General features: G+C 38.9%; 1 protein-coding gene across 1 annotated transcript in view; it reads left to right on the top strand.

Annotated features, from left to right (window-relative positions):
• The first annotated feature begins 1001 nt into the window (after positions 1-1001).
• Positions 1002-27467, top strand: part of LOC127969646 (neuroendocrine convertase 2) — an 83005-nt gene continuing 56539 nt past the window's right edge. The window contains exons 1-6 of the mRNA XM_052571697.1: positions 1002-1542; positions 3753-3857; positions 12840-12953; positions 13314-13422; positions 13536-13573; positions 22584-22660. Of these exons, the coding sequence (XP_052427657.1) occupies positions 1360-1542; positions 3753-3857; positions 12840-12953; positions 13314-13422; positions 13536-13573; positions 22584-22660 (626 nt within the window). The 5' untranslated portion in view covers positions 1002-1359. The remainder of the gene's footprint in view (positions 1543-3752; positions 3858-12839; positions 12954-13313; positions 13423-13535; positions 13574-22583; positions 22661-27467) is intronic.

Genomic DNA, 27467 nt, shown 5'->3' with positions numbered 1-27467 from the left:
TTAATCGATTTTCTGACATATAACAGTTTAAAAAACATTCTGTCAGTTTCAGAACTCAAAACTTTCTACTGAGTTTCTATTGTTATCTAGCTTATGAAGTCATAGTGCGACGAAAGACTGCATCTGCTGAAGAAAATCAACGCTGCTTCTTTAGCCCCGCCCACTGATTCAATCATAGCAGTGGGCGTTTACTTCCGATCTATAAAAGCAACAGGTCAAAAGAGGATAAAAATAGCCTGATGTTATGTTAAAACTTTATCAGTGGACCTCAGAAAACATTAATAATAATAATAATAATAATAATAATAATAATAATAATAATAATAGTAGTAGTAATATTAGTAAAATAAAAATGCAGTTCATGACCCCATTATTATTTAATTATTAATTGTTTTTCTTTTTGCAGCTACAAACGTCCTCATTCATTTAGGCTATCATGGTAAACAGACGCTCTGGCAAATGTTTTCAAAGCTAAGAACAAACTTTCTTCTAAAATGTTTGCTCAACGTTATATGGTCTTCAATAAAGTTAGCAAAATGTTAGCAAACGATCATTACACTATTCGTGGAATGTTTTTTTTTTTTTTTACATTTTAGTTGGATGTTAGCTTTTCAAACTTCACGGTTTCAGATGGTTCAGATATCAAAAGTGTTTGATAAATGGTAACATTTCTTTTTCTAACATTAACATAGCAAAAAAAAAAAAAAGCTTAAATGATCATTATTATTATTATTATTATTATTATTATTATTATTATTATTATTATTAGAACTGGGTGGCTTGAAAAGTAGCATATTTTCTGAATGGAAGGTTTGGACTGGAGCTACTTTAAGTGTGTAGTTGCAAATGATATTCATATAGACTAACGCAGCAAATTGTATTGGGAAAAATCCATAACTACAATTGCGTCATTCTGGAAACACTACTTTTGTAGCTACTGTGATATGAGCGCTTTAACAAAAATACGAGCATTTATTTTGAAGCCTCGTTTACAAATTGAGGAACAAGTCGAAATAATCGAGCGCATCCGAGCCGGGTAAACTACAACCAGAGAGGATGGAGGAATTCTCCAGGGTGCTGAAGTAGGCTACACTACTTCATGCACACTACCGAGGGAGGGAGAGAGGCGATCAGCCACACCCGCTTCAGCTTATTGGGCATCTCTCCGTGGAACGTCACATGCAAACGAGCCGTTGAATTATAGATTAAAGGGAGGCAGAACATGCAGATAGGGTCCCACACACAAGCACGGTCCCCCGATGACTGAGAGATGCGTCCTGACGAGTCCCGCTGAAGAGCTCCAGCGTTCCTCTGCCTTCGACAGCGTTCACTCTCTAACAGCGCGGTGAAGACGGCACGATGCTGGGATCCTGTCGAGATGGGACAGCGCTGGCTCTCCTCCTGCTCACTGCTCTGATGCTCACAGCTGCAGCGGACGAGGAGCTCATCTTCAGCGATCATTTTCTGGTCCAGCTGCACGAGGGGACGAACGAAGATGCTCATCAACTTGCCCTGGAGCACGGCTTTGGGAGCGCAAGGAAGGTACAGCAGTATACACAGAAGACTGTGCCACTCTGATGCATGCATGTTTGTTTTGAGACATTTATAATTATGCAATCACTCATGAAACTCTGAGTACAAGGTGTTCTCATGTGGACAAAAAAAAAAAAAAAAATATTCCTCTGGAATGATGTGCTGCGGTCATTCAGCGAAATGCAAGCTCTGAAGTTGAAAGCCTGGCGATTAAAATTGCTCTAATGTTACAGAACATCAATTTAAAACTATTTATATGTTTAATGTTCATATGGATAATTAGGCTTTCCAGAGAAATCTTAAAGGAAAGAGTACAGAATTCAATACTGCCAAATCATTCAGGGATGAATAAGAACACTAACAAATAAAATCCTTATTATTATTATTATTATTATTATTATAATACACGTGAAAACAGAAGTGCCAGTTTATCCAGTCGGATTTTTGTACATTTTGATTTCATAAGAATCCATAGGATTGGCTCCAAATTATGATTTCAATAAAAATGTAGTTGCTTTAAGATCATTTGACTAGTGTGTAACTAGAGATGGAGAGATAATTTATGAAAACATTAGGCTAGTATTAGGATGTGCAAGTTTAAAAGTCAACATAAACGAATCACAGTTTCATGTTTGGAGTGCAATGGAAATATATAAAAAAATAAATAAAAAAAAACACATTAACTCCTCAGAACTGCAGAAAATAGCAGAATTTTATTATTTTCAGTCCACAAGTGTTATGAGCAGATAGTCTTTCATCGGACATGGCAGTGTTTATTTATTCCATCTCATGAAGGGCCATTTATCACCGAACAGAGGACTTGATTAGCCTGACAAATCGGTCTCGTCACATGTCAAAGCATGTCTGCTGCAGCTCTCACCGGAGCGGAACACAGCTTAGGAAGAACACCTGACCCATTATCATGCAGATGGCTTATTGGAAGGTTTTCTTTTTTTTTTGAGAGGGATTTTGTCCTCCTAATTCACAACCACTCTGTCTAAACCAGTATACACTCCTCTTGAATTTTGCAATTCTCTGCTTTCTCTGCTCAATTAAGATGCACCTTTATAAAAACTGAGCTCTGTTAGCTGTACTGGACAGTCTGCAGCGTTTCGCTCGCATTGTTTGACTTCAATCCCTCAATCACAATTCACTATAAGTGCCTTTTATTCCCTTCTGTATCATGGCAAGTCTCGTAGAAAAGGATTTTCATTTACAGTGACATCCTGGTGGTGAAATGACTTTGTCCTCCTGAAGTAGAGGAATGATTAGGAATACATAAAAAGAGTCTATAAAACCAAAAGGTCAATTAAAAGAGCTAAAACTTTATAGAAATTACAATTATAGTTTAATGTACAAAATGAGTTAAAATGAAAAATACAATACAACTCCCAAAATATGATTTATATGTGATGGTCATTCAGAGCTGATTTTACATTCAGATGTAAGATGATGATCTGAGTTGTGGTATATTCTGCACTCAGACTGCACTATTTCTACTTCAGTATTTTAAGGTAACTTTAAAGAATATAGTGTAGTACAATATCTGCTCGATTAATCTAGGGATTTATTAACTTTAGAAATATGAACTGATGTTTTTGGAGTTCGAATACAATGTGTTATTTAGCTGGTGTCAGACAAGGTTTCGTAGAGCAGATGATGTTGTTGTCTAATATTCAAACAGTGTCAGTTGATCTTGTAATACACATCAAAATGATCATCTCTGGGGGTATTAGAAGCAGATTTTGACCCATAAATGCTTAGCTTTAATCTTATATTACACAGTCAAAAATGTTTTGTGCTATCAACTTAAAAAATAAAAATATGATAACAATATTACACAAAACACTCACTCAAAAACATAAAATAGCACTTCATTTCAATATTTACTCTCCATATCCAGCCATACGCAAAGCATTCTGGGAACTAACAATCACTTCTTTCCTTGAATTTAAAAAAAAAAAAATGTCAACTATTCTGGGAACACTTCACATTTTCATGCTGAGGAGTGTTTTGGTACATTAAAGAGTTCCCATAAGTTTATGAAATCACATTGGGATGAAATACTGACATATAGCCAGATACTCAGTCATTTTTTGACCTCTAAAAACATCATCAGTCATACTTGGGAAAACATGCCTCTGTTGGGTTTCATAATCATATTCCACACTTCCTAAGAGGCCAAACTGCTCTTCTAATACAGGTGTGTTTTATTTCAGCTTCCTTTAGGCGAGGGACTTTTTCATTTCTACCCGCGGGAAATCCCTAAAACCAGGAGGAAACGCAGCCTGCAGCAGCACCGGCGCCTGGCGAAGGATCACCGGGTAAGACCTGAACCACAGAAACTAGCCCAGACGCATCTGCTGACACGTCAATCACAGAATCACTCTGTTTTGGCTCGTACCTTAGTTTGATGCTATTTTGAGTGGATTATCTTGAGTGGTATTTTATCAGGAGTTATGACACTATGCAGTTTGAGGTTACATTATTATGACAATCTCACATACAGCATACATGATTAAATGTACAGCATAAGATTTTCATAATGTATGTATTCCCATCAGAAATGATTTATAGAACTCAAAAAAGCTGATCAGAAGTGATTAGTCTGGCTAACAGCTGCCATCTCTGACAGGAGATGTGTTTGCTTTGTTTTTATGTTAGGATGTGAACAAACTGTGTCCAAAAATGTGTGTAGACTCCAATAAGTGCTGGTTATTTCACTGTCACAAAATGTGAAATATACAGCTGTGCTCCTGGAAGTCACCCGCTACACTTAAACACAGTTTTGGTTTCCAATCTGTCTGAAGCTCAGACTACTTGTTCATAAAAATAAATGAACCATAGATGGATTTTTGGGACATAAAATGGGAAGATTTTTACTCTGTAAGTTTTAAGCCTATAATCAGCCTCCATAATCCTGTGAGTGGCTACAGCAGCGATTTGAGAGGATCTGTTCACTTTCTGCACTTTTAATAATGAAACAGCTATTAATGTTCAGCTGTGGTCTTCAGTCGGGCTTGAAGAGCTGTATTATTTATTAGTCTGTTCATCAGGGCCAAGTGTGTTAACTCATCCAGCGGCACAACATGTTTCCAAACCATCACAGCCCTCTTTCACTGACATACTGAGCATCATTTCCACAGATCTTCAAAACATCAGGATGCATTAAATGAAGTTGTGATGGCCACTCTGGCTAGTTAACTGATTCCCATAAACATAGACATTTTAAAAGAAGGAATTTTCATATTTATTTTTCACAGGTGTCGCACCTGTATTATGAAGTATGCCTTGCATTGTGTTGTACTTAAGAAAGAAAATATCTTTCAGCTTTTACCAGAAACCTTTCTTCTAACAATATGCGTAATCTGACATATTAAATGAGGAAAAAAAGGCATTATCAGGAATTTGTTGATGAAATCAAGCACCGCCTCCAGCCACCTGACTAAAGCCCAGTCTTCTGCTCATTTCCTGATGGATAAAATCAAGTCTGGCCCTACATTATCATCTCCCAAAATACATCACATGACGGGAGCGAAATGTCATAAAATCAGTGTTCCACAAGAAAGAAAATGGTCTCCAATAACTAATGCCTCTGAAATTATACATGCATGTAAAAAATCCCATTATTCCATCGTTTGTACGGTTGATGTCTGATAACTTCCCCGATCTCAGATTTGATTCATTTAAAGGCTGTTCCAGGGACCAGGGTAATAAATTCAGAAGTGACAGACCTATCACATTCAATCCATTCATTATCTTGACAAACGGCACGCTCGTCTCAGTAACCGACTGTGATGTGCTTTAGCTCGGTGGTTCTCACTGACAGCCTAAAACCTTCAAATGGACAACAGCAAATAAAAACATTGCAAATGCAAATAAAAGTAAAGTATCTATTCAAACATAACAATTTGACTCAAAAACTCTTGCCAAAAAATGGCAAGTGTATTAGTGGACTCGTGTACTCATCTGTACTCAGCTATGAACGAAATGTGGAATGTGATTTACTTGTTCATATTCACGCAAACAGCCTTCGGTGTGGCCCTGGAAGGCCCTTCAGAATCAGTGCTTACAGATGAAGGGGAGATTTCTCCATCGCCACAGTCATCTCAGCTCAAGTGTTGTCACAGAGCGCGGCGTATTGATCGGTTTCTTGTTTTTGTTCTCTGCTCATTCACACACTCCTCTCTGGCTGTTTACACTGAGACTCTGCTAATGTTTGCTTTGCTCTCCCCTTCTGTCCCTTAACGCCCTTCTTCATTATGCTGCTGAACGTCTCCCTGAAGTCAATGTGACCTTCCATGATCTGTTTTACTTTCATATTTCTTAAGTTATTGAAATTTATTGAAGGACTATACAGATGATGCACTACTGAACTGTGCACAATAAGAGCAGAAATGTGTGTTGAGGGTCATTTTTAATGCCATAACATTTTCTTTGATCTCATTTAGAGGTTAGCCATTGGCTCTTCTCTTTGCTAGGGGTTCTGGTTTAGTACACAAGTGTTACACCTGTACTTTACCTTTAAATGCAATTTAAATAACACTTAAAATAAGAACGTGGTTTTGAGAACTTTATAGACTTTTATGCACTTAATGTTGCTATCTAGGAAATGCTTGTAATCCCTTTTTGCAATGTAAATCTAATTTCTTCAAGTTATTATAACCACATGAAAAAATACTATAGTAATTTATAGTAAACACTATGGTGTTTTTTAACCAGAAACACCATATACAGTGTATTATGCTGTTTATATTATAGTTATTGCAACACTCTTTAATGAATGCTACAGCGTACTTTACTATTAACTATAACAAACTGATAAACTGTAATAAATACTGTAGTATACTTTAGTTTTGACTACAGTAAATTGTAGTATATTGTATTATAATATACCCTATAGTTGTAGAAAACTTCGAACAGTATCGGTAAAGTAATTTGTTTATATTACTATAGTTGTTAGATTACCACAGCAACTATAGAATTATCACAACAAATGAATTCAAGTAATTTACTATAGTATGGTTAAAAAAAACTATAGTATTTATTATAAATTACTATAGTATTTTTTAATGGGTGGTGAAACACTATGCGACTGATTGCAAAATAGCTAAATGAAAGGCAATGTGTCCTTCAGTACTAATATACAGTAGTGTAGAAATGGTTTTGCAAATGATGTGAATCTTAACAATAGACATAACCGACCCATAAACCCATGAAGCCAATTTAATCCAGAGAACAGCACTTGTACCTGTCAATTTCCCTCCTTTCAGCTCAAATTCTTACAACTCAATTATCATGTCCTTGAACCCAGTGCCGGCTGAGCTTGATTTCCCCCTTTGCAGAAGGAAGCACATGCTCTGATTCAGATAGACGTTTCCACAAGCCATTTTTTATCATGGTAATACTGTATATATCATGATATATATTTCTCCTATAGATTGAAGAAAAGTGGTTCATACCAGGGTTATTAAAAACTAAAACCATTAAAACCTGTTTCTTTCTGATTACCATTGAGTAGCTACACATTTATTTGCTGCTATCAGAGCACTCTTAACTAAACGCAAATTCTTCCTTTGATTAGGTTGATATTGAATCTCGGGTCATATGGAAGCTTAACATAAGCAATTTTGTCAATAGTTTGTATTATATTTCTCCAATAAAATGTAAATTCAGAACATGTCCAAAACATATGCAATAATGTATCCACCTCTACATCTAGGACAACATTCTGAATACAAATCACTTATCTTGTGTAATCTTTCAGGTGTATAATATACTCTGTATATAATATTGGACTGCAATAATCTATGTCTACCATTAAATTAAAACGTTAAAGCATTTTCACAGATGAGTTCCCAAGTATCTTGCTCAAAAGTATATTCCAGATCTTTTTCCCAATTAAGTGTTGAAGATGATACATACTCCCATACATATCAAAGAAATTGGTGTAGATATAAGACACAAAACCTTTAGATGCTTTTTTCTCTCTTATAGTGACATATATTGGGATTAAAGAAAGATAGATTTCTGGGTTTGTGATGTCACAAACCCAGGAAGTAGCTCAAGCAGCCGAGATTCCACCTGCTTTTGCGGGGTTTCGAAAAGAGCAAATATCTAGAGAAAATTTTGTGACGTTGTTTCAAATGTCACGCCGTGGCTGTGGCTTGTGCAGGGCCCCGTGCTTGCTGATGAATGGCACGATGAGTGAGTGTGATGCCTGGAGAAGTCCCACACTGAAGCCACACTCACTGACATGACATGTCCACATTGTGTGGATATGAGTCTGGCCTCTCTGTGCTCACGGATATGCTCCTCACGCCCTGCCTCTTGAGCTCTCACCAAGGACGGGGATAAAAATGTCTTCCTTGACTCACCTTTCTACCTCACTGGTCTCTTTGGCCCTGCTGTAGATGGGTTCAAAGAGCGCTTCAAGTGCTGCACAAAAGTCGTCCCAGGCCATGTGAAACTTTTTGCACAAGCACTCTTCTTCGTCTGCCTCGAGTCACCCCAAGCCTGTGGCGACACACCAGCCCGCTAAAACCACACTGCCATAAAACCATCCCATGCCTCAGCCGAAGCTACAGGGAGTCAGAAATCAGCCTGATGCCTCATCCAGGGTGAGGAGGAGGCTAAGTCATGCTGTGGCCAGACAACCCTCTAAAATGCCTCATCTCCCCGCTTCCTGTCACCCCATTCTGTTCCAGGGGTGCTCGAAGCATTGTGTTTATTCCCTTCACAGAGCCCCACATAGCCCCCTAGCAGCTCTTATAGCAGATTCAATAAAACACACCAATACAACCCTTGGCCACATGAGCCAAGGCCTGCCAGGCCATCCCTGGAGTGTCAAAATGGGTGTTGAACACAGTAAAATGAGGTTATGTACTATAATTAAGAGCAGCGCTAGTAAGTGCATTCTGAAAAAAAGAGGGATGGAGCCTTCACCGCCAGACTGTTCAGAAGATTTGGGACAGCTTTGGGAGGGCAGAGGTTGACTTCTTCACCTCCAAAGACAACTTTCATTGCCCAATTTATTTTTTAAAAATCAAGGATGGACTGGCCCACGACTGACCCAGTCTCCTCCTCTATGCTTTTACCCTGATCACTCTGGTCCCTCTGATCCCTCTGGTCATCAGATGAATCAGGTCATCCTTGTGGCCCCTCTGTGGAGGAACCAACCATGGTTCTCAGATCCGTTGCAGCTGTAGCTAACAGCGCCATGGCCGATTCCCTTGAGATGGGACCTCCTCTCTCAAGCAAACGTAACAATATGGCATCCCAGACCCAAGCTGTGGGAACTCCATGTATGGCCTCTCGACAGAAGCCTACAGGCCTCCCAGAGAGCGTCAAGAACACCATATAACAGGAGAGAGCTCTGTCCACGAGCCATCTCCATAGCCTTAAATGGTCGGCTTTCAATACCTGGTGTGCGGCCCTGTGACATATCTCAGAGATTGTCCTTTCTTCAAGACTTAATGGATAAGGGACATACTCCCTCTACCCTTAAAGTCTATGTTGTGGCTATTGCGACTTCTCATGCCCCAATAGCAGGGCAGTCTGTGGGTAAAAACAACCCTGTTGTTCATTTTTTTAAGAGGTCAAGAATGCTGAACCCTCCTCGTCCCTTCACTATCCCCACCTGGGATCTATCCACAGTTCTGAGAGGCCTTACACCCTCTGTCACTGAAAACTGCTCTGCTAGTGGCTCTAGCATAGGTTAAACAAGTGGGAGACCTACTGGTGCTCTCTATGAGCCCTTCTTGTTTTGAGTTCAGGCCTGGCGACTCCAAGGTCATCCTGAAGCAAAGACATGGGTACGTCCCTAAAGTTCTCTCCACTCCGTTCAGAGACCAGATTGTCATTCTCTCTGCTCTTCCTCCTTCTCTGGATGATCAGGACCTGAACTTACTCTGCCCTGTCATGGCTCTAAATATCTACATTCCTGAACTGTATGAGGACAACAAGATCACTGTCACTATTGCATCCCAATATGGTCTGGGATATTCTTATGCATTTGTTACTAGCCCTTCTTACTGCTTTGAACGAAAACTCATTGTGATTGTATTGTCCCCATAGCATCTAGCCTAAACAGCATATGACGCTGTACGAGAGTAGTATCATAAGGGAACGTACATGGTTACTAACGTTACCTTAGATATGGAACGTGTAATCAAGAGAGTCAAGAAGCATTTATTTGTCATTTGCATAGTTAACACTGGGGAAAACTGGGCATTGAAATGCTTGTAATGAGGCTCAGACATACAGTGACAATAACAAGACATAAAAGACATAGACGTACATGGAGAGCACTGAGATTTGTGAATGACTTCAGTGCCCATAGACAGAAAGACACAGACAGAGCATTATATTCACATAAGTGGCAGTAACAGATACATTAAAGTAACTAATACAATAAATAAACTTAAGAGCAGAACACATTCAGATGTATTTCTGAGTAAAGCAATGTCCAAAATGTCATTGTAGAGTGTCACAGAGTAACCTGAAGGAATATTAAAAAAGTGGCAGTGCAAGTACTATGAAAATAAACAAAAGAGCAGCATGTATTCCAGTTTTTAGATGGAGGACAGCTGATTGTTGAGTAGTCTAATGGCTTGAAGATAGAAGCTGTTCTTCAGTCTGGTTGTCCGTGATCAGATGGATCATAAGCATCTGCCAGATGGCAGTGTGGCAAACAGGTGATGAGCAGGGTGGGTGCGGTCCTTGATGATTCAGCGAGCCTTTCTCAAGCAGCGAGTCTGATAGATGTCCTGTAAGGCTGGGAGTTTGTCCAATGATGAGCTCTGCTGTTCTCACCACTTGCTGAAGTGCTTTTCGGTCCAAAGAAGAGCAGCTGCCATACCATACAGTGATGCAGCCGGTCAGAATGCTCTCTATAGTGCAGTGGTAGAAGTTTGACATGATGTTAGAGGAGACGCCAAACCTCTTCAGTCTCCGCAGGAAGTAGAGACGCTGATGGGCTGTTTTAACTATGGTCTCTGGGTGTAGGCTTCAGGAAAGGTCCTCAGATATATGAATGCCAAGGAACTTGTAGCTCTTAACTGTCTCTCCTATCTCTCCATTGATGTGAATGGGACCACGACCCTCTCTCTGTGACTTCCTGCAGTCCATGATCATCTCCTTGGTCTTGCTGACGTTTGGAGAGAGATTGTTATCACACCATGCTGTGAGTGCATTAACCTCATCTCTGTAAGATGTCACATCACCATTAGTGATGAGCCCTAGGATAGTTGTATATTCAGCAAATTTGAGGATGATGTTGGAGCTGTTCTTAGCAGGGCAGTCATAAGTGAACAGGGAGTACATGAGAGGACTGAGTACACATCCCTGTGGGGCACCAGTGCTGAGTGTAAGTGAGGAGGATGTGTGACTGTGTGAGTACTGAGTACTGCGTGAGTACTGCGTACTTTGCCGTTCTATTTGAAAGGACTCCTTGCATCGTCGCTGCAGTCAAATTAAACCAGTTTTCCTGGGTGAGATGGCCGCCTATACAGCCGGGCTCGCTCACCATTGGTTCATTTTTATTGAGCTCCATAAACCAATGATTGTGCAGTTTGTGCAGACAGGAGGCCCTCCGAGCCTCAGCGACAGTCGGAGTTCTGGAGGCAATGCTGGATGTCATCCCCCACCGACAGGAAGGGGGTCACCCTCCCATACTCGTCCGACGGGGAGTGGATTCTTCACTCCTGTCATGTCCTCTGTTGTCCAGAGACCACTCCCCACCCAGACCTGCCCGGACCCCTCGTCGTCAGCCTTTGTCCCGTCCTCCTAAGACTTCTGCAACAACCCACCCACCCTGGACTCCCCCAGCCCCCCCCCCCCCCCCCCCCTGAACTTTGTTGTCCTGCTTCCTCCCCTTCCTTGTTTTTTTTTTTTTTTTTTATTTGTCACCCTAACCCTGCCGTTGTGTATTCATTGTTATTTGTCATGTCTTGTTGGCTTTTGTCTCTGTCTCAGTCAGTTATGTCCCGTGTTTGATGTTCCCTTGAGTAGCGTCTGGAAGCCGCTCCTTAAGGGAGGGGTTCTGTCATGGTTCTGCCTTCATGTCCTGACTTTCCTCTAGTCTTGAGGCAGGATCATGACAGACCCGTGTTTTGTGTACAAGCACATGGCCTTGTCTTTGGGCCATGTGCTTGTGTTGTCTCGTCCTTTTGCCCCGCCCCCCGTTATCCTATTTTTCTCGTGATTGCCTTATCTGTGCCACCTGTTGTGTCTTAATTAGTTCTCCTATTTAGATCCCCTTGTGTGCTCTGTCTTTTGTCGGTGCATTGTTTCCTCATATGTGTTTCTACATGTCAGCCTCGTGAGATATTGTATCCTTGTAACCCCTTTAAGAAGTCTTTGTATAATTGTGAGTGTTTGTTTGTAGTTAGTGTTTAGAGTCTTTGTTTATCTTGTCTACCCAGTCTTGTTTAGTTGTTTAGTCACTGCCCTTGTCATTGTTTTCCCCCTCGTGGGTTTTGTTTTTCCCCTTTTTGTATTTAATAAACCGTTGTGTTGTACTTCCCGTCTGCTACTGAGTTCATCCCTACCCTCCACATAATAAAAATGTTCTCTAGTCTGTTTACACTGCAACTAAGATCAAAATGTAAATGAATAATCAAAATGGCTGTGAAAAATAAAATGCCCGTTTGATGGAAGTATTTTGGTTTGTGCCGCCATCAAAGCGCTCTTTGAATGTGAGTGCAGACTTTGATCTGTTATCTGGAGCCAGCGTGTGAGAGTGTCGTTGTCTGTGAGGAATGGCTGATGTCATGTTTACAGTGAAGGGCTGCTGCTGAGGTCAAAGGTCACGCTGTGAAGCTACTTTAAAGGACAGCCATCGAGCCATGAGTAACATATCATTCTTATCATAAATCAATCATCATAAATATCTGATTATATGTAACATTTAATTAATCTGATTATATGTAACATTTAATATTCTTAAAAACATGGTGAACTTTTTTTCTGATTCATGGGGTGATGAAAAGAGAAATCCAAAATCCCCTTTGTAAAAACATATGCATATTTAATTAGATAATTATTTATTTGCAATTCATAATGTAAACAATCAACCGGAGATGTGTGATGATATTCATCAGTTACAACTGCTTTAAACAAAATCTAACAAAAAAAAAAAAAATCTATGAAAAAAGCAAGAAAATGCACAGATGTGTGCCTTCTTCCAAATGTACTTTGCTGCATGCTTAGTATGGTATTTGTTGATTAAAACTTGGTATTCAAGCACAGATATGTGAGACTGCAAGGCTGAAATCCAATGAAAGTTTCCTTGCTTTGTTTTTCAGGTGAAAAATGTGTATCCACAGGAGGGTTTTGGCCGTCAGAAGAGGGGCTACAGAGAAATCAGTAACATTGACATCAACATGAGTGACCCGCTTTTCACCAAGCAGTGGTATCTTGTGAGTAATTACAGCTTGTAATGTCTTCATTTGATTTGACCTTTAGCATTGGAAGCGACTGCATTGGATTAGCTGGAATCACTGATACTCCTCATTTAAACCATTTTCCTAAATGTCAAATCACGCTGATATCTTCCTTATTTCTCCAAGGCTTATCGTGACAGGCATCCCTGTCTGTTTTGCCAGAGAGAACGGTCTTTAATTTAGTTTGTAAGCTATAAACGCTGCACAGCAGGGTTTCAGCGAAGTGTAATATCTGCGTGACATTTATTTTCCCTCCTGTACCACCCCCCTCATAACATCTAATTTTCTATGCGGTGGATGCTCAGCTGGTGTGACGCTTTGGTGTTGTTTGATTAGATAAATACGGGCCAAGCGGACGGGACCCCAGGGCTGGATCTCAATGTGGCAGAAGCCTGGAACATGGGCTTCACTGGCAAAGGTGTTACCATCGCCATCATGGACGACGGTGCGTGAATTCTGGCTGCCAGAGATTAGTTATTAACACTTAAAGGCTTGATAATGTGCAATAACGTAAACATTAAACGTCCAGTAATGTCTCCTTTTGCCATTACCTTGCAGGTATTGATTACCTACATCCAGATCTCGCCTCAAATTACGTAAGTGTTTTTTTCTCCCTCATTTGATTCACATGTTTAATATGATTTGAAGTAGCCTTGTTGGATGGGTGGACAGATATCCAGTGCTGAGCAGGAAGGTATAATATCAATGCATTGAAGTATTGCTCAGAGAATCTGTGAATTATCCAAATATAGGTATTACCATGTGGTTATTTAATACATAATCCATTTTATTGAATGTTCAGCAAAAATATTTGATATTAATTGAATTAGAAGTTCATTGGGAATTTTAGAAACATGGTGGCATGTCTGATTATAAAATGGGATAAACACCAGTCTTTTGCTCTCTTTGATGAACATTTCATTTGACAGGATGGTCTTATGCCATTCATGCATCCTTTGGAAAGGATTCAAAGGTTGGGTGTGCATTCAATTCAATTAAAAAAAGGAAGGAAGTGAGGTCTACTTATGGAGCTTGACCAAATGAGTGTGGGTAAAGTAGTGCACTAGATTACAGCAAGTGTAGTTTGCTTGCCATTGTGGAAGATGCAGTGCAAAGGAAAAATAAGGGAGGAGTGGAGTACTGGATTCACAACAAAAATGTTATTATCTTATACACAGTTAACATGATATTTAATGACTCATATGCATGAGCGGTTCTAAGGAGGTGCTAGCAAGTGAAGAAAGACAAAAGCTCCCCCATAGCACCCCACATATTTTTTTTTTTTCTTCCTGGAATTAATTATATACAGGATGTAGCCTATTGTATTTAATAAATAAGCTGATAAGAAAAAAAAAAAACCTTAACAAAAAACATTTAACACATTATGCATACATAACTTATGTGCAATGAATTATGATTTGCAGCTGTCAAACTTTTCGTAATTATAGAAGTTTATTTTAAAAATCCTTGTGCTAAGTAAGCCTGCCCCACACTAAAGATTGTACTAGTCAGCTAGTAGCATGTTATATTAAACTGAGCAATATAATAATATATAAACCATCCTTAAATATTAAAGCCTCTTCTGCGCTCAAGCTCGTGCATTAAGCCTCAAAGCACCTTCAAAATGATTACGAATGTGTCTGAGAAAAAGAAGATATTTGAATTATTTATTAATAAACCCTTGCTTCCTCAGTCAGTGTCGGCTGCTAAAATGAAGTTACCCAATGTCAACGCTGAGTTGCCATCTCCACATGGACGTGTCTTTAACAGAAATTTGCCTTTACTGTACATATGGACTACATAATTAATATGACATTTAATTAATAAGAGAATATGACAAAACCGAGTTGGCTAGTTTTCCTTATATTTATTTTATTACTTGTATAAAATAATAATAATAATAAGCTGTTTTGGTTATATTTACTATTATTTGCCCAGCTCCCCCTGTCAACGATCTTGCACCCCCTCAGCACTTGTGTTCTTGAGTTGTCCTCTCACATGTCTAGATCTTGGCTTGTGGCAGATTTCCCAACTGGCTGTTTAACGTTTAACGTTGATCACTAAGCAAGAGCAATAGAAGGCATCATTTTGCGATTCACAACCTAATAAATGTTTAATGTTCATGTGGCTTATGAAGAAGTACACAGTGGATCAAATCCAGCGTATGGCAATGATCCCTGTTCAAAACGTGTCGCAGAGACAGGCTTTCTTTTTCTCAAACAGATGACACATTTGCATGCTGTGTGTGATTAAATATGCAGCTAATGGTGGAGTTATCTTATTCTCTGAGATGGCAGTTTGTTGCACCGAGACAATTAAGAGATGCTGCCACTCATCAAAACATACATATAGCACATTTATGTCTGTCTTTACTTTACCTTGTGCCTCTGAAAACATGCTTCTGTCAGTCAGCTATGACTTTTATTGATGTGGACATGCTAAAATACTTTAAATTCAAAATAAGCTTTTCCTGCACTTATATTGAGGGCAGTGTCATGTCAAAAACAGTAATGATTTAGTTATGATGTTTAGAGTTGTGAGCTTGTTAGACTGAATTGAAATGAATGAGATGAGAAAGAGTGATTTTGTGCCAAAGTCTATGAATAGTTAATGCATGTTTCTTTTGTGTTGTCCTCGGTGGCTGCACGCAACAACAAACATATGGCACAACCAGTTTAGTCCAATTCATGAACCACTGACTACTTTGAGTCTATATCTTTGTTCAAAACCATCAAAACTGACTCAGCCAATAGTGTGAGATTGGCCACAACTATATGTTTGGTTGACCAGTGAAAGATATGGAAAGTGTTCTGTTTATGTAACGATAAACATGTTTCTGTGTAGATTTCTAATTTAGTATATGCAGTATTTAATGAGGAACTTCCAAACCACTGAAAGTAATCATGATGGAATCAAAATAAGAGTTGGAAGCAGAATTGCATCCTTGAAGAATATTTCACAAATGAAACATGCTAGATATCTGCCAGTGGAAAAGAGCCATTATTGTTTTGAGACCCGCTGAGCTCTGTGAGCCGCAGGAGCACCACAGATGAGTTTTAACCCAAAAATAGCCTGGCTTCGGCAGCGGTGGGGGATGATGCTCATTTCTCCAGCAGTAACTCAGCATGTCCTCCCCTGATACTGCTTTATGTAGCACCAATTCCTCCCAGACTTTCCTCGCCACAACCACAGTTTTTTTTTTTTTTTTTTTTTGTAGAGTTATACTTGCAGAAAGACGGCATGTAAACGTTTGTGTTTGCGTGTGGCTGAAATGTATGGGGTTAAAAATTGATTCAGGATAATTTGCTTAATAAGGACTCATGTGGGATGAGGAGTGAATTAGCATAATCAATTGAAGGATTTTTGACAGGGGACTGGATTTAATTCATCGCTCGCTAACCGCAGTCTCCAGACAGCAGACGAATGGAGACTTGCCAAAGAACAGAGCGCTGCTTCTTTCAACATGCGACTGCTTTCCTCGATGTTGTTCAGTTTCCATGGTGATTAAAATGCTGTCATACACTCATGAGGTCCTCAGAGCGGTTTCAACTTTGACCTCACAGATATTTACTCTGCTACAAGAGGTTTTAGGCCCTCCATTTTCCTTTTAACGGTTTATAAACTCCCTAAGAGTGATACCATTTATTGGGTATAATTTTGCAGTACTAAGTTAGCAGCCAAATAACTGCTGAAGATGTATGTAAACACTGCATAATCAGAATATCTGTATCTTTGGTGGCATTTGGAGGCGCCGATGCGGTTTCATGTTTTGGTCTTGCTCTCCATTAATGAACTCTCCTGGGCAGCAGAGAGCAGATGAACGGCTGGATGTGAATGTCGTGATTATGTTGTGATGGATTGCAGAGAAAGACACGCTGCTGTAAAGCACAGCAAACCGATCTGCCATTCGTTCTTGTGCTCTGGCTGTGTGCAGGGTCTCCGGGGGCCTTTCGCTTGGGGACCACTGGCCATTATCATGCTCTACTTTCTCTCAACGCTGACTCACTCAAGAAATTGGCTTCTCTCTCTCTCTCTATCTTTTTTTTTTTTTGTGTGTGTGGCAGTGTCATTGCTGGCAGTGCTCTAATGTCTTGTGTTTTTTTTTTTAATTGAACAGGTCTCACAACCATTAAAATGTATATTTTAAACCTGTTCAGTGTTCTTTTTTCTATGGAACACCGAAGCAGAAACACTAGAAAAAAGAAAACAATTGGAAATTAAAATAATTCGTATTTGTATTAATTGTCATGAGTCCCAATGAAATGGGAGTAGAGACAGATCTCTTCTTCTATATTGTGGCCTACCATTGAGTGAAACTAAATATTGAAAAAACAGTGTAGTGTGGGACTTGGTTATGTAGATCAGTTGTTGATTGGATAGAGGCGGATCTGAAATCAGGCTTTTATTGGACTGTAAGAAACAGGCAGAGTTTGAACCGACTAACTGGCAGAAGAAATCCTGCTAGGTGTGCAATATCTATCATAATTGCTGTTTTACTGATGTGAAAGCTTACATTGTCAGGCATGTTGTTAACTTTATAAAAGTAGATCTCATTTTGAGTGTCTAGCATTCATGATCAGTATCATCTCTAAACCAGTGGTATGAACTCCATTCTGTCTTCCCAAACTCGTTATCCAGCCAGGCCTCGGGAGCGAAAGGCCTTCCTAAGGAGTCATCGTGGTAAATGACAGACTGCATCCGACTCTGGCCTAAGGAAGGGTGTGCTCTGGGCTCTTCGGGTAATGCATGCTCCAGATAATGAAAGAGCATATGGTGGCCCGGACCATGCTGAGAAAAGATGTTTAGACCAGAGCGACGGCGCGAGCGGCCGCTGATGAGTGAGAGAGGGGAAGGTTCTCCAGAGGTTTCTGCTGGATCCGCTCTGAAGGGGATTTCACTGGCTGAGTTTATGAGAGCATCTTTCCTCTGTTTAGGGCTGGGTTATATATTCTGTGAAGATAGAGATTTCACCTCTTTTATACGGTGGTAGATATATGTAAACGGCTATCAGAACACACATTTACACACAAATGTGATGAGAATCAGAGAAATGCAAAGTTTTTGCATACTTATAGGCTATATATGCTGTTAAAAATTTGGGATCAGTAAGATTGTTTAATGTAATTGAATAGGTTTCTTATGCTCATAGAAAAAAAAAGAAGTATTACCGTATTTTTCGGACTATAAGTCGCACCTGAGTATAAGTCGCATCAGTCCAAAAATGCGCCATGAGGAGGAAAAAAAACATATATAAGTCGCACTGGACTATAAGTCGCATTTATTTAGAACCAAGAGAAAACATTACCGTCTACAGCCACGAGAGGCTGGAGATGGTAATGTTTTCTCTTGGTTCATTTCTCTCGGTTCATGTCAAATTAATTTAAAAAAAATAAGTCGCACCTGACTATAAGTCACAGGACCAGCCAAACTATGAAAAAAAGTGTGACTTATTACATTTATTCATTTAGCAGACGCTTTTATCCAAAGCGACTTACAGATGATGACAGCGGAAGCAATCAAAAAACAACAACAAAAAAGCAATGATATGTAAGTGCTATAACAAGTCTCAGTTAGGTTAACACAGTACACGTAGCATGGGATTTTAAATAATATAATAAATAAAAAGAAAACCGATAGAATAAAAAATACAAATAAAAAAAAAGAATAGAGCAAGCTAGTTAGAGGTCTTTGCACATACACACACACATACAGTACATATACAATTGCATAATAAATGAAAAGAAAATAGAATACAAAAAGATTAGAAAGGTAGTTAGATTTTTTAAAGAATAGAATTAGAATATTGAGTGTTAAAGTTAGATGGTCAAATAAAGATGGAAGAGACGTGTTTTAAGCCGATTCTTGAAGATGGCTAAGGACTCAGCTGCTCGGATTGAGTTGGAATGGTTATTCCACCAGAAGGGAACATTTAATTTAAAAGTCTGTAAAAGTGACTTTGTGCTTCTTTGGAATGGCACAATCAAACGAGGTTCAGTTGCAGAACGCAAGTTTCTAGAGGGCACATAAGTCTGAAGTAACAAATTTAGGTAAATGGGTGCAGAGCCAGTGGTAGTTTTGTAGGCAAACATCAATGCCTTGAATTTTATGCGAGCAGCTATTTGAAGCCAGTGCAAATTGGAGGTGTGACGTGTATTCTTTTTTCATTAAAAATTAATCTTGCTGCCGCGTTCTGAATTAATTGTAAAGGTTTGATAGAATTGGCTGGAAGGCCTGCCAAGAGGGCATTGCAATAGTCCAGCCTGGACAGAACAAGAGCTAGAACAAGGAGTTGTGCAGCATGTTCTGAAAGAAAGGGTTTGATCTTCTTGATGTTGAATAAAGCAAATCTGCAGGATCTGACAGTTTTAGTAATGTGGTCTGAGAAAGTCAGCTGATCATCAATCATAACTCCAAGGCTTCTAGCTGTTTTTGAAGGAGTTATGGTTGATGTGCCTAAATTGATGGTGAAATTGTGATGGAACGATGGGTTTGCTGGAATCAAAAGCAGTTCTGTCTTGGCAAGGTTGAGTTGAAGGTGATGGTCCATCATCCAGGAAGAAATGCCAGTTAGACAAGCTGAGATGCGAATAGCTACCGTCGGATCATCAGGATGGAATGAGAGGTAGAGTTGAGTGTCATCAGCATAGCAGTGGTATGAAAAGCCATGTTTCTGAATGACAGAACCTAATGATGCCATGTAGACAGAGAAGAGAAGTGGTCCAAGAACTGAGCCCTGAGGCACCCCAGTAGTTAGATGTTGAGACTTGGACACCTCACCTCTCCAAGATACTTTGAAGGACCTATCTGATAGGCAAGACTCAAACCATTTGAAGTGTGGTTCCTGAGATGCCATTTGCCAGTAGCGTTGATAGGAGGATCTGGTGGTTAACCGTGTCAAAAGCAGCAGACAGATCAAGCAGGATAAGTACTGAAGATTTGGATTCTGCTCTTGCCAGTCTTAGAGCTTCAATAACTGAGAGCAAGGCCGTCTCAGTTGAATGCCCACTTCTGAAGCCAGATTGGTTGCTGTCAAGGAGATTGTTGTGTGTGAGAAATGGAGAGACTTGTTTGAACACAGCTCGTTCAAGTGTTTTTGCAATAAAAGGAAGAAGGGAAACTGGTCTGTAGTTCTCTAAAAGAGATGGGTTGAGGTTGGGTTTCTTAAGTAGTGGAGTTATACAATGTCTAAATGATGAGGGAAAAACACCAGTGTGGAGGGAAGTGTTGATGATGTGAGTGAGTGCAGGTACAACTACAGGAGAAATGGCTTGAAGGAGATGAGATGGAATAGGATCAAGCGGGCAAGTAGTAGGGTGATTAGAAGGGATGAGTTTTGAGACTTCTGCCTCAGAGAGTGAAGAGAAGGATGTAAATGAGTGTAAATTTGTTGGTGATATGAGCTTGACTGATTGTGGTGTGGAAAATTGTGCACTAATGTGTTTAATTTTATTAATGAAAAATGTTGCAAAGTCGTCAGCTATGGCGTAAGCATGAGGGGGAGGAGGAGGACAAAGAAGTGAGGAAAATGTTTTAAAAAGCATGCGAGAGTTAGATTAATTGTTAAGTTTGTTATGGTAGTATGTCATTTTAGCAGAGGAGACATTAGCAGAGAAAGAAGATAGGAGTGACTGATACACATTAAGGTCAGTAGAATTTTTGGACTTGCGCCACACCCTTTCAGCAGCTCTAAGCTTAGAACGGTATTCGTGTAGAACATCAGATAACCAAGGGGCAGAAGGGGTGTTACGGGCTGGCCTGGAAGATAAGGGACAAACAGTGTCTAAACAAGATGTAAAAGTGGAGCAGAATGTATCAGTAGCACTGTTCGTGTCCAAAGATGCAAACAGTTTAGGGGAAGGAAGTGAAGATGAAACCATTGCAGAAAGCCGGGAGGGTGAAAGTGTGCATAGGTTACGTCAAAAGATGACATGTGGAGGGGTAAGTGCTGTGTCAGGGATCATGTTGAGGTTAAGATTGAGAAGGAAGTGATCCGACGTGTGCAGTGGAGTAACCAGAACATGATCAGTAGAGCATTTTCGTGTATAAATAAGGTCTAGTTGGTTGCCTGATTTGTGAGTAGCAGTAGTTGACACTCGTTTGAGATCAAAAGAGGCAAAGTGTGGAAATCAGCATACAGAGGTTTAGCTAGATGAATGTTGAAATCTCCAAGCATAACTAGGGGAGTACCATCCTCAGAAAAGGTTGAGAGCAACACATCTAATTCATCCAAAAATGTACCCAGTGGTCCTGGGGGTTGATAGACAACTAAAAAAAAAATTTGAAAAGGGTAGGTAACAGTAACTGAATGAGATTCAAAGGAGCTGTTGATACAAAAGATGGTAAAGGATTAAATTTCCAATCATTAGAGATGAGCAGACCAGTACCTCCGCCTCTTCCAGTCAAATGGGGGGATTGGGAAAATGAGAAATTATTGGAGAGTGCTGCAGGTGTAGCAGAGTCCTCTGGTTTAATCCAGAGGATCAAAGAAAGAGGATCTATAAGACTATAAGACTTATAGTCCGGAAAATATGGTATGTTGAAATTTAAAAATATCACAATGTATATACTTTGAAATATAATTGATTTGTTTAATGCAAAGCTGAATTTTCATCTTTATTACTCCAGTCTTCAGTGTCACATGATCCTTCAGAAATCGTTCTGATTGCTGATTTATTCTCAATGTTGGAAACAGTTGAGCCGTCCGGATTTTTTTGGAAGCTGTGATACTCTTATTTTCCAGCGATATCGTCAACTTGATTGCACAGATACTATTTAAACTGAACTGAGCTGGACAATGACATCACTGAATCAATGATGAACTGACTTTAACAGTAAATTGTCATTTTGCATTATTACACACTATTTTTCCTATTTAATACTGTAAAGCTGCTTTGAAACAATATGTTTTGTTAAAAGCACTGTATAAATAAAGGTGTCTTGACTTGATACTTTTTTCAGGATTCTTTGATGAATAGAAAGTTAAAAAGAACAGCATTTATTCAAAATAGAAATATTTATAACAATATACTGTACACTACTGTTCTAAAGTTTGGAGTTAGTCATCTTTTCTTTTCTTTTCTTTTTGGAAACAAATTAAAACTTTTAAATTGATAAAAAGAACAATATGATCTTGTGGTTTGCTTAAAATAGCATTAAACATTTTGAATTTACTAGATTAAATACAAATAAGCCTTAACTTTTGTTGATTGAATTTGCATGCATATCCTTATATACACCATTACTGTTACATAATGACTCATACTGTGGTAATAGATTTTGTCATCACCTTTTTTTGTATCTTATCTCTCTGTGAGGCCAGAATAAAGTTCCTCACATAATTTAGGTTTTAGTGTCTTGTTTCCCGGTGCGCTCACATATATTACCTCTGAGAGCGGCTGGATGGTTAATTAAGGAATAGCTGGTCGAATGCTTAATGAGGGGCAATGGAAACACACGGGTGTGAGCACAATAGAAATTCTGTTGGTATCAAAATAATAAATGGCTTATTATTGAAATAGGCTCATTGTTTGTTTTGACATAATTGGCACTAATTGGTAACTCTGCGACGGGTGATGACGGATGCTGTATTTCTTGTTGATGTTTCAGAACGCAGAAGCCAGCTTTGACTTCAGCAGCAACGACCCGTTCCCGTACCCACGCTACACAGACGACTGGTTCAACAGGTGAGGAGCTCAGCTCTGGATTCAGATGTGCCGAGTGTGTTTGACTGCATATCAGTGATCTTCATGTGAAAGAAGCAATAAACATATAAAATATGGAGTGGAAACATTGCAAAGCTTATGCAATGGTTTGTATATTTACGGTTTTACAGCTTTGAATGTAACTTGTCCAGTTGGAATTTAGAATATTTTTTTTTTATTTGTCGCATATTGTGATGCCTTTTTTTTTAATGCTTTCAACTTTAAAAAAACAACAAAAAAAATGTTTATATAAACTAATCAACACAAAATTAACTTAAAGATAATACTCTCTCTCTCTCTCTCTCTCTCTCTCTGACTATATGACTTTCTATATTCATTACATTCACTAAATCATATTTATTTTACACTAGCATTTAATTTGGGGTTAATACGATTTTTTAAATGTTTTTGAAAGAAATCTCTTGCCAGTCTCTGCTCAATAAGGGTGCATTCACACTTGCATCTTTTTTTGACAAGAAAAAAATAACAAGAGTGCTTTTTAGTAAAATAAAAAAGCTGGCAGCATTTTGGTTGCAAATAGGAGCCGAGGGCGTGTTTTGTTGCCATAACAGCTGAAACGGTAGACCAGTGTGTGCTGCAGAAATGTCCAGAAAGAGTAAAAGTTGGCTCTTGAGTTGGCTTTTGAAGTTAATGGGGAGGAGAATGTCAGTTCACAACGATGTATGTGGGTGTGCAACATTAAACGGCGAAGGAAACATGTATGGTGCTTACAACAGTTTAGTCCAGGAGCTATATTTATATTTTATACTAGTATATTTTAGACTAGATAAAGTTTGTATTCATATTATACAACTCCTTGTGTTCTGAATATACTGTAGCAAATATATCTATCTTCTCCATTTTTTCTATCTACTTGATGTTTTTGTTGATATGGAAATGACTTGCTACTCGCTGTCAAAAAAGCACTTGACTCTGGGTGTTATTTTTTTTCTTCTTTTATAAACGTTGAATTTTTTTCTACTTGAAAAGATGCTCTGAGCTGCAGACTCTAATCACTCTAAGATGCTGATTTGCTGCTCAAGAAACATTTCTGATTATTATGATCCGATTATGTTGAAAACAGTTTTGCTACTAAATATGTTGTGGAAACCTTAAACAATATTATTATCATGATTCACAGATGAGCAGAAAGTTCAAAATAACAGCATTTATTTGAAATATAAATGTTTGGTAAGATTTTAAATGTTTTTTGTTATTTTTGATCTATATCATTTTTGTACTTTTAATACTATATATTTTAAACTATAAAAAGGGATTGAATCTAACTGAGCCCAAACTTTTGAGCACTAGTGTACTCTACATGTGTTATAAGATGTAGATCACTGAAGGATTTAGCTGACAGTGGGCTGGCAGAGCATTGACTTGCTTCTCAGCAGTGGCCGGATGAAGGACTCCTTGCCTCTCTGTATTGATTTTTGTTACATGTAGCCCCATTAAGTCATCTCTTACTGGCTCTCAGCCCAGCTGCATTAACACAGCGCACAGAGATTTTCCTTCTGCACTCTTATCAGAGCTGCCTGACCAAAACCTCTCGCCCAGAGGGGAAGATTAAGAACAAAACTGGGCCATCATTTAATGTCGCGTTTTTAAACCAGAGCCACTGCTAACTCTGATGAAGCACTCAGTTATCAGGAGATTCTGATTCACAATAAACATTTATTAATGCTCTGTGTGATGCAAATCGTTTTAATAGTAAAATCAATGCTTTCCTCCACTCTCTCTGAGTAAATAATTTGATGGTCTGCTCTGCTGCACATGCTGAAACTGAACAAATCAGAGATTTTTAGTGAGTGTGGGAGTGTGGACAAGAAAGAAACAAAAATCTCACCATAAAATATGACCCAGCTGAACATACACTGACCCTCGCTGCTCAGAAGTGCCATAGATTCTCTTTAAATGTCTGAGCCAAGCTGGATGTGTTATTATTCAAATAGCTAGCCATAAACATGTTGAAAGTTTAAAGAAATAGTTCACCCCAAAATGAAATTCAGCTGAAAATAAAATCAGTGTCTAAACAATGAATGCTCTGCAGTAAATGGGTACCCTCAAAATGAGTCCAAACATCTGATACAAACTTCACAATAATGCACAAGTAATTCACAGCACTCCAGAAACTAATGCATCAAGATTTCAAAAGATATTATTGGGATGTTTTTATCAGCTGTTTGGACTCTGAAAGCACCCATTCACTGCAGAGCATCCATTGCTGATCAAGTAATGGAATGACACATTTCTCAAGTCTGATGAAGAAACAAAAACTCATCCTTATCTTGGACAGGGGTGGTAAAAGTACTCAAAAGTTTTACTCAAGTAAAAGTATATGTATCTAAATAAAAAATGACTCCAGTAAAAGTAGAAAGTCCTCCATTCAAACATCACTTGAGTAAAAGTACAAAAGTATCTGATTTAAAACATACTTAAGTACCGGAAGTAAAAAGTAAATATTCAAATTAACTGTAAATATCAATAATTAAGCAGATGAGTTGTTTTGGGAGTGATAAGCAGTGTTTTAATTGAATAAATGATGAGATTAGATACTTAAGAATTTGTTAGATTTACAATCAAAAGAGACAATGACGAACCTTATCGCAGTATAGGGATTGAACTTTCAATAGACATGTTCCATAACATCATAGCTGCATCAAACAGAAGATGTGCAAGATACAAGGTAAGACTGTTTCAGAATATCAATGAGGAAGGACCACCTCTTTAAAGAGTTAGTTCTCTCAAAAATGAAAATTCTGTCATTCGCATTTTAGGGGCTAAATATCATGTTATTGGTATTGTCGCTTCGACCTGTGGACATGAAAAACAACCACAGACTTGGCAACACTGGTTGGCATATGCTACACAGAGTCATAATTCAGTGACAATCTACACAAAATCGATTTTTTTTCTCGATTTTGAAAGTGTTTTTGTGTTAATTGTCGGTGGACTATGGCTCTGTGTAGTAACTGCCGCTCCACCTGAACCAGTGTTGCCAAGTCCATGGTTGTTTTTCATGTCTGCCGGTCGAAGAAACCCCAATCCCAATAACTTGATATTTAGCGCCTAAACCCTTCCAATAAACGTATATTTTAACCCGGGGAAGCAATTTTTATCAGGGAACCTCCTGGAAACGCGTTTTTGGCTAGTTTTGGACTAGTTTTGAGAAGCAACTGGTCAGGATTTGTTGTGAAAATCTGGCAACCCTGATCTGAACGCATGTGCTGGAAATATATACTACTGTATTTACAGGAGCGTTACTGATGAGATGAGCATAAAAATCGCATTCGATTTTTTGCACAGCCCTACTGAAATTTCATTCACCCGTGGCAGGCAAAGAAGACATCTCAGCCAATAAGAATCTCCCTTGACTTCAGTGAATTCAAACATATCCTTGAGATATGGCCATGGGTGATCCCTGTCGGGAATCTCAGGATCATTGCGGGCTGCAAGAGCTGCACTATCACCTATTTTAGCGGTCATCTTCCACCTCGAACTAACTGCTGCGTGAGGGTATGTTGGCAAAGAACTCGCGAAGTGGCACGTTCTTTTTTTTAAAAGAAAACCTAATTTTTCATTGGTTTGTAAAATCAGTGTAATAAATACTTGAAGCGGGCATGGGGAAATGTATCGGAGTAAAAAGTAAACTTTGTCTTTAATAAAGTAGTGGAGTAAAAGTGAAAGTAGATGCAAATAAAACATACTCAAGTAAAGTACAGATCCCCCAAAAAAATTAAGTAAAGTAGCAAAGTATTTTTACTTCGTTACTTACCACCACTGATCTTGGATGGCATTAATTTAAGTCCCATCCCAAATTTATGCCATTGCTTGAGCCAGTGTTTCTGATACTCAACAATAATATTTATGTAGTGATTCAGAGCCAAAACAGTTATACTTTTCACAGGAATCAACCTACTATGGATGGTTTGTAGTTATCTCTCTATAGTAAGCTAAAGAAAAAAAAAATGAGACTGGAAATGCCTTTTAACCAATTAGAAAGAAAAGAAAAAAAGAGCACACTCCTGTAAAGCCATATATTGTGCTGTATTCACCACATTAGCTTTATTAAACCTAATTAAAAAGCTATATTCACCCGAGAGAGCCAGAATTCCCAGTTATGAAACTCTTCAAAACTGAAATATGGCCCTAAGGCACAGAGTAGATGTTTTCTTGTTTATTGTGGAGGTTTATGCAGCAGGCAGATATTTCTCCTGTGTTTATACAGTATGCATGGTGGACAGAAGGTACCCTACGGGAGGAAGGTCAGCGAAGATTGGCAAGCCTTCTGTCACCGTGCCATACTGCTCAAACAGCGTGACATCACACCTTCAGAGACGCTCATTGTGCCAAAGATACACGGACACAATTGCTAAGAGTTGCTCTGCTTTTATGGAAATTCTTAAAGTAGTAGTTAAATGACAGTACATGTTCTGTTTTGTGATGGTATCTGTGCCTTTCTGGTACTTACCTGTGCTATTATAAAAGCTGTATTCATGATAAAACTTCAGATGCAAAAGATAAAACGTGAGATGGAAGTCACATGATCAGCCTTTTTATACAAGACTTTCTTAGTACTGGTTAGTCTTTCTCAGACTGGTTGATTGTGAAAATAGCAGCATGCATCCATAGTTACACAAAAATGACGTAACCTGCATTGATTTCGGAGGACAAATCTGAATACAGTATTTGTGGAAAGAAACTACAGATAAACCCTGGCATAATTGATATTTTGAACGCTGCACTTCAAGGATAGACAGAATCTAATAGAAGGAAGACAAGTGTC

The sequence above is a fragment of the Carassius gibelio genome, chromosome B13, assembly GCF_023724105.1.
Source record: "Carassius gibelio isolate Cgi1373 ecotype wild population from Czech Republic chromosome B13, carGib1.2-hapl.c, whole genome shotgun sequence".
Taxonomy (NCBI): domain Eukaryota; kingdom Metazoa; phylum Chordata; class Actinopteri; order Cypriniformes; family Cyprinidae; genus Carassius; species Carassius gibelio.
Note: the sequence above shows the minus strand (reverse complement) of the source record. Positions and strands in the feature narration are given on the sequence as shown.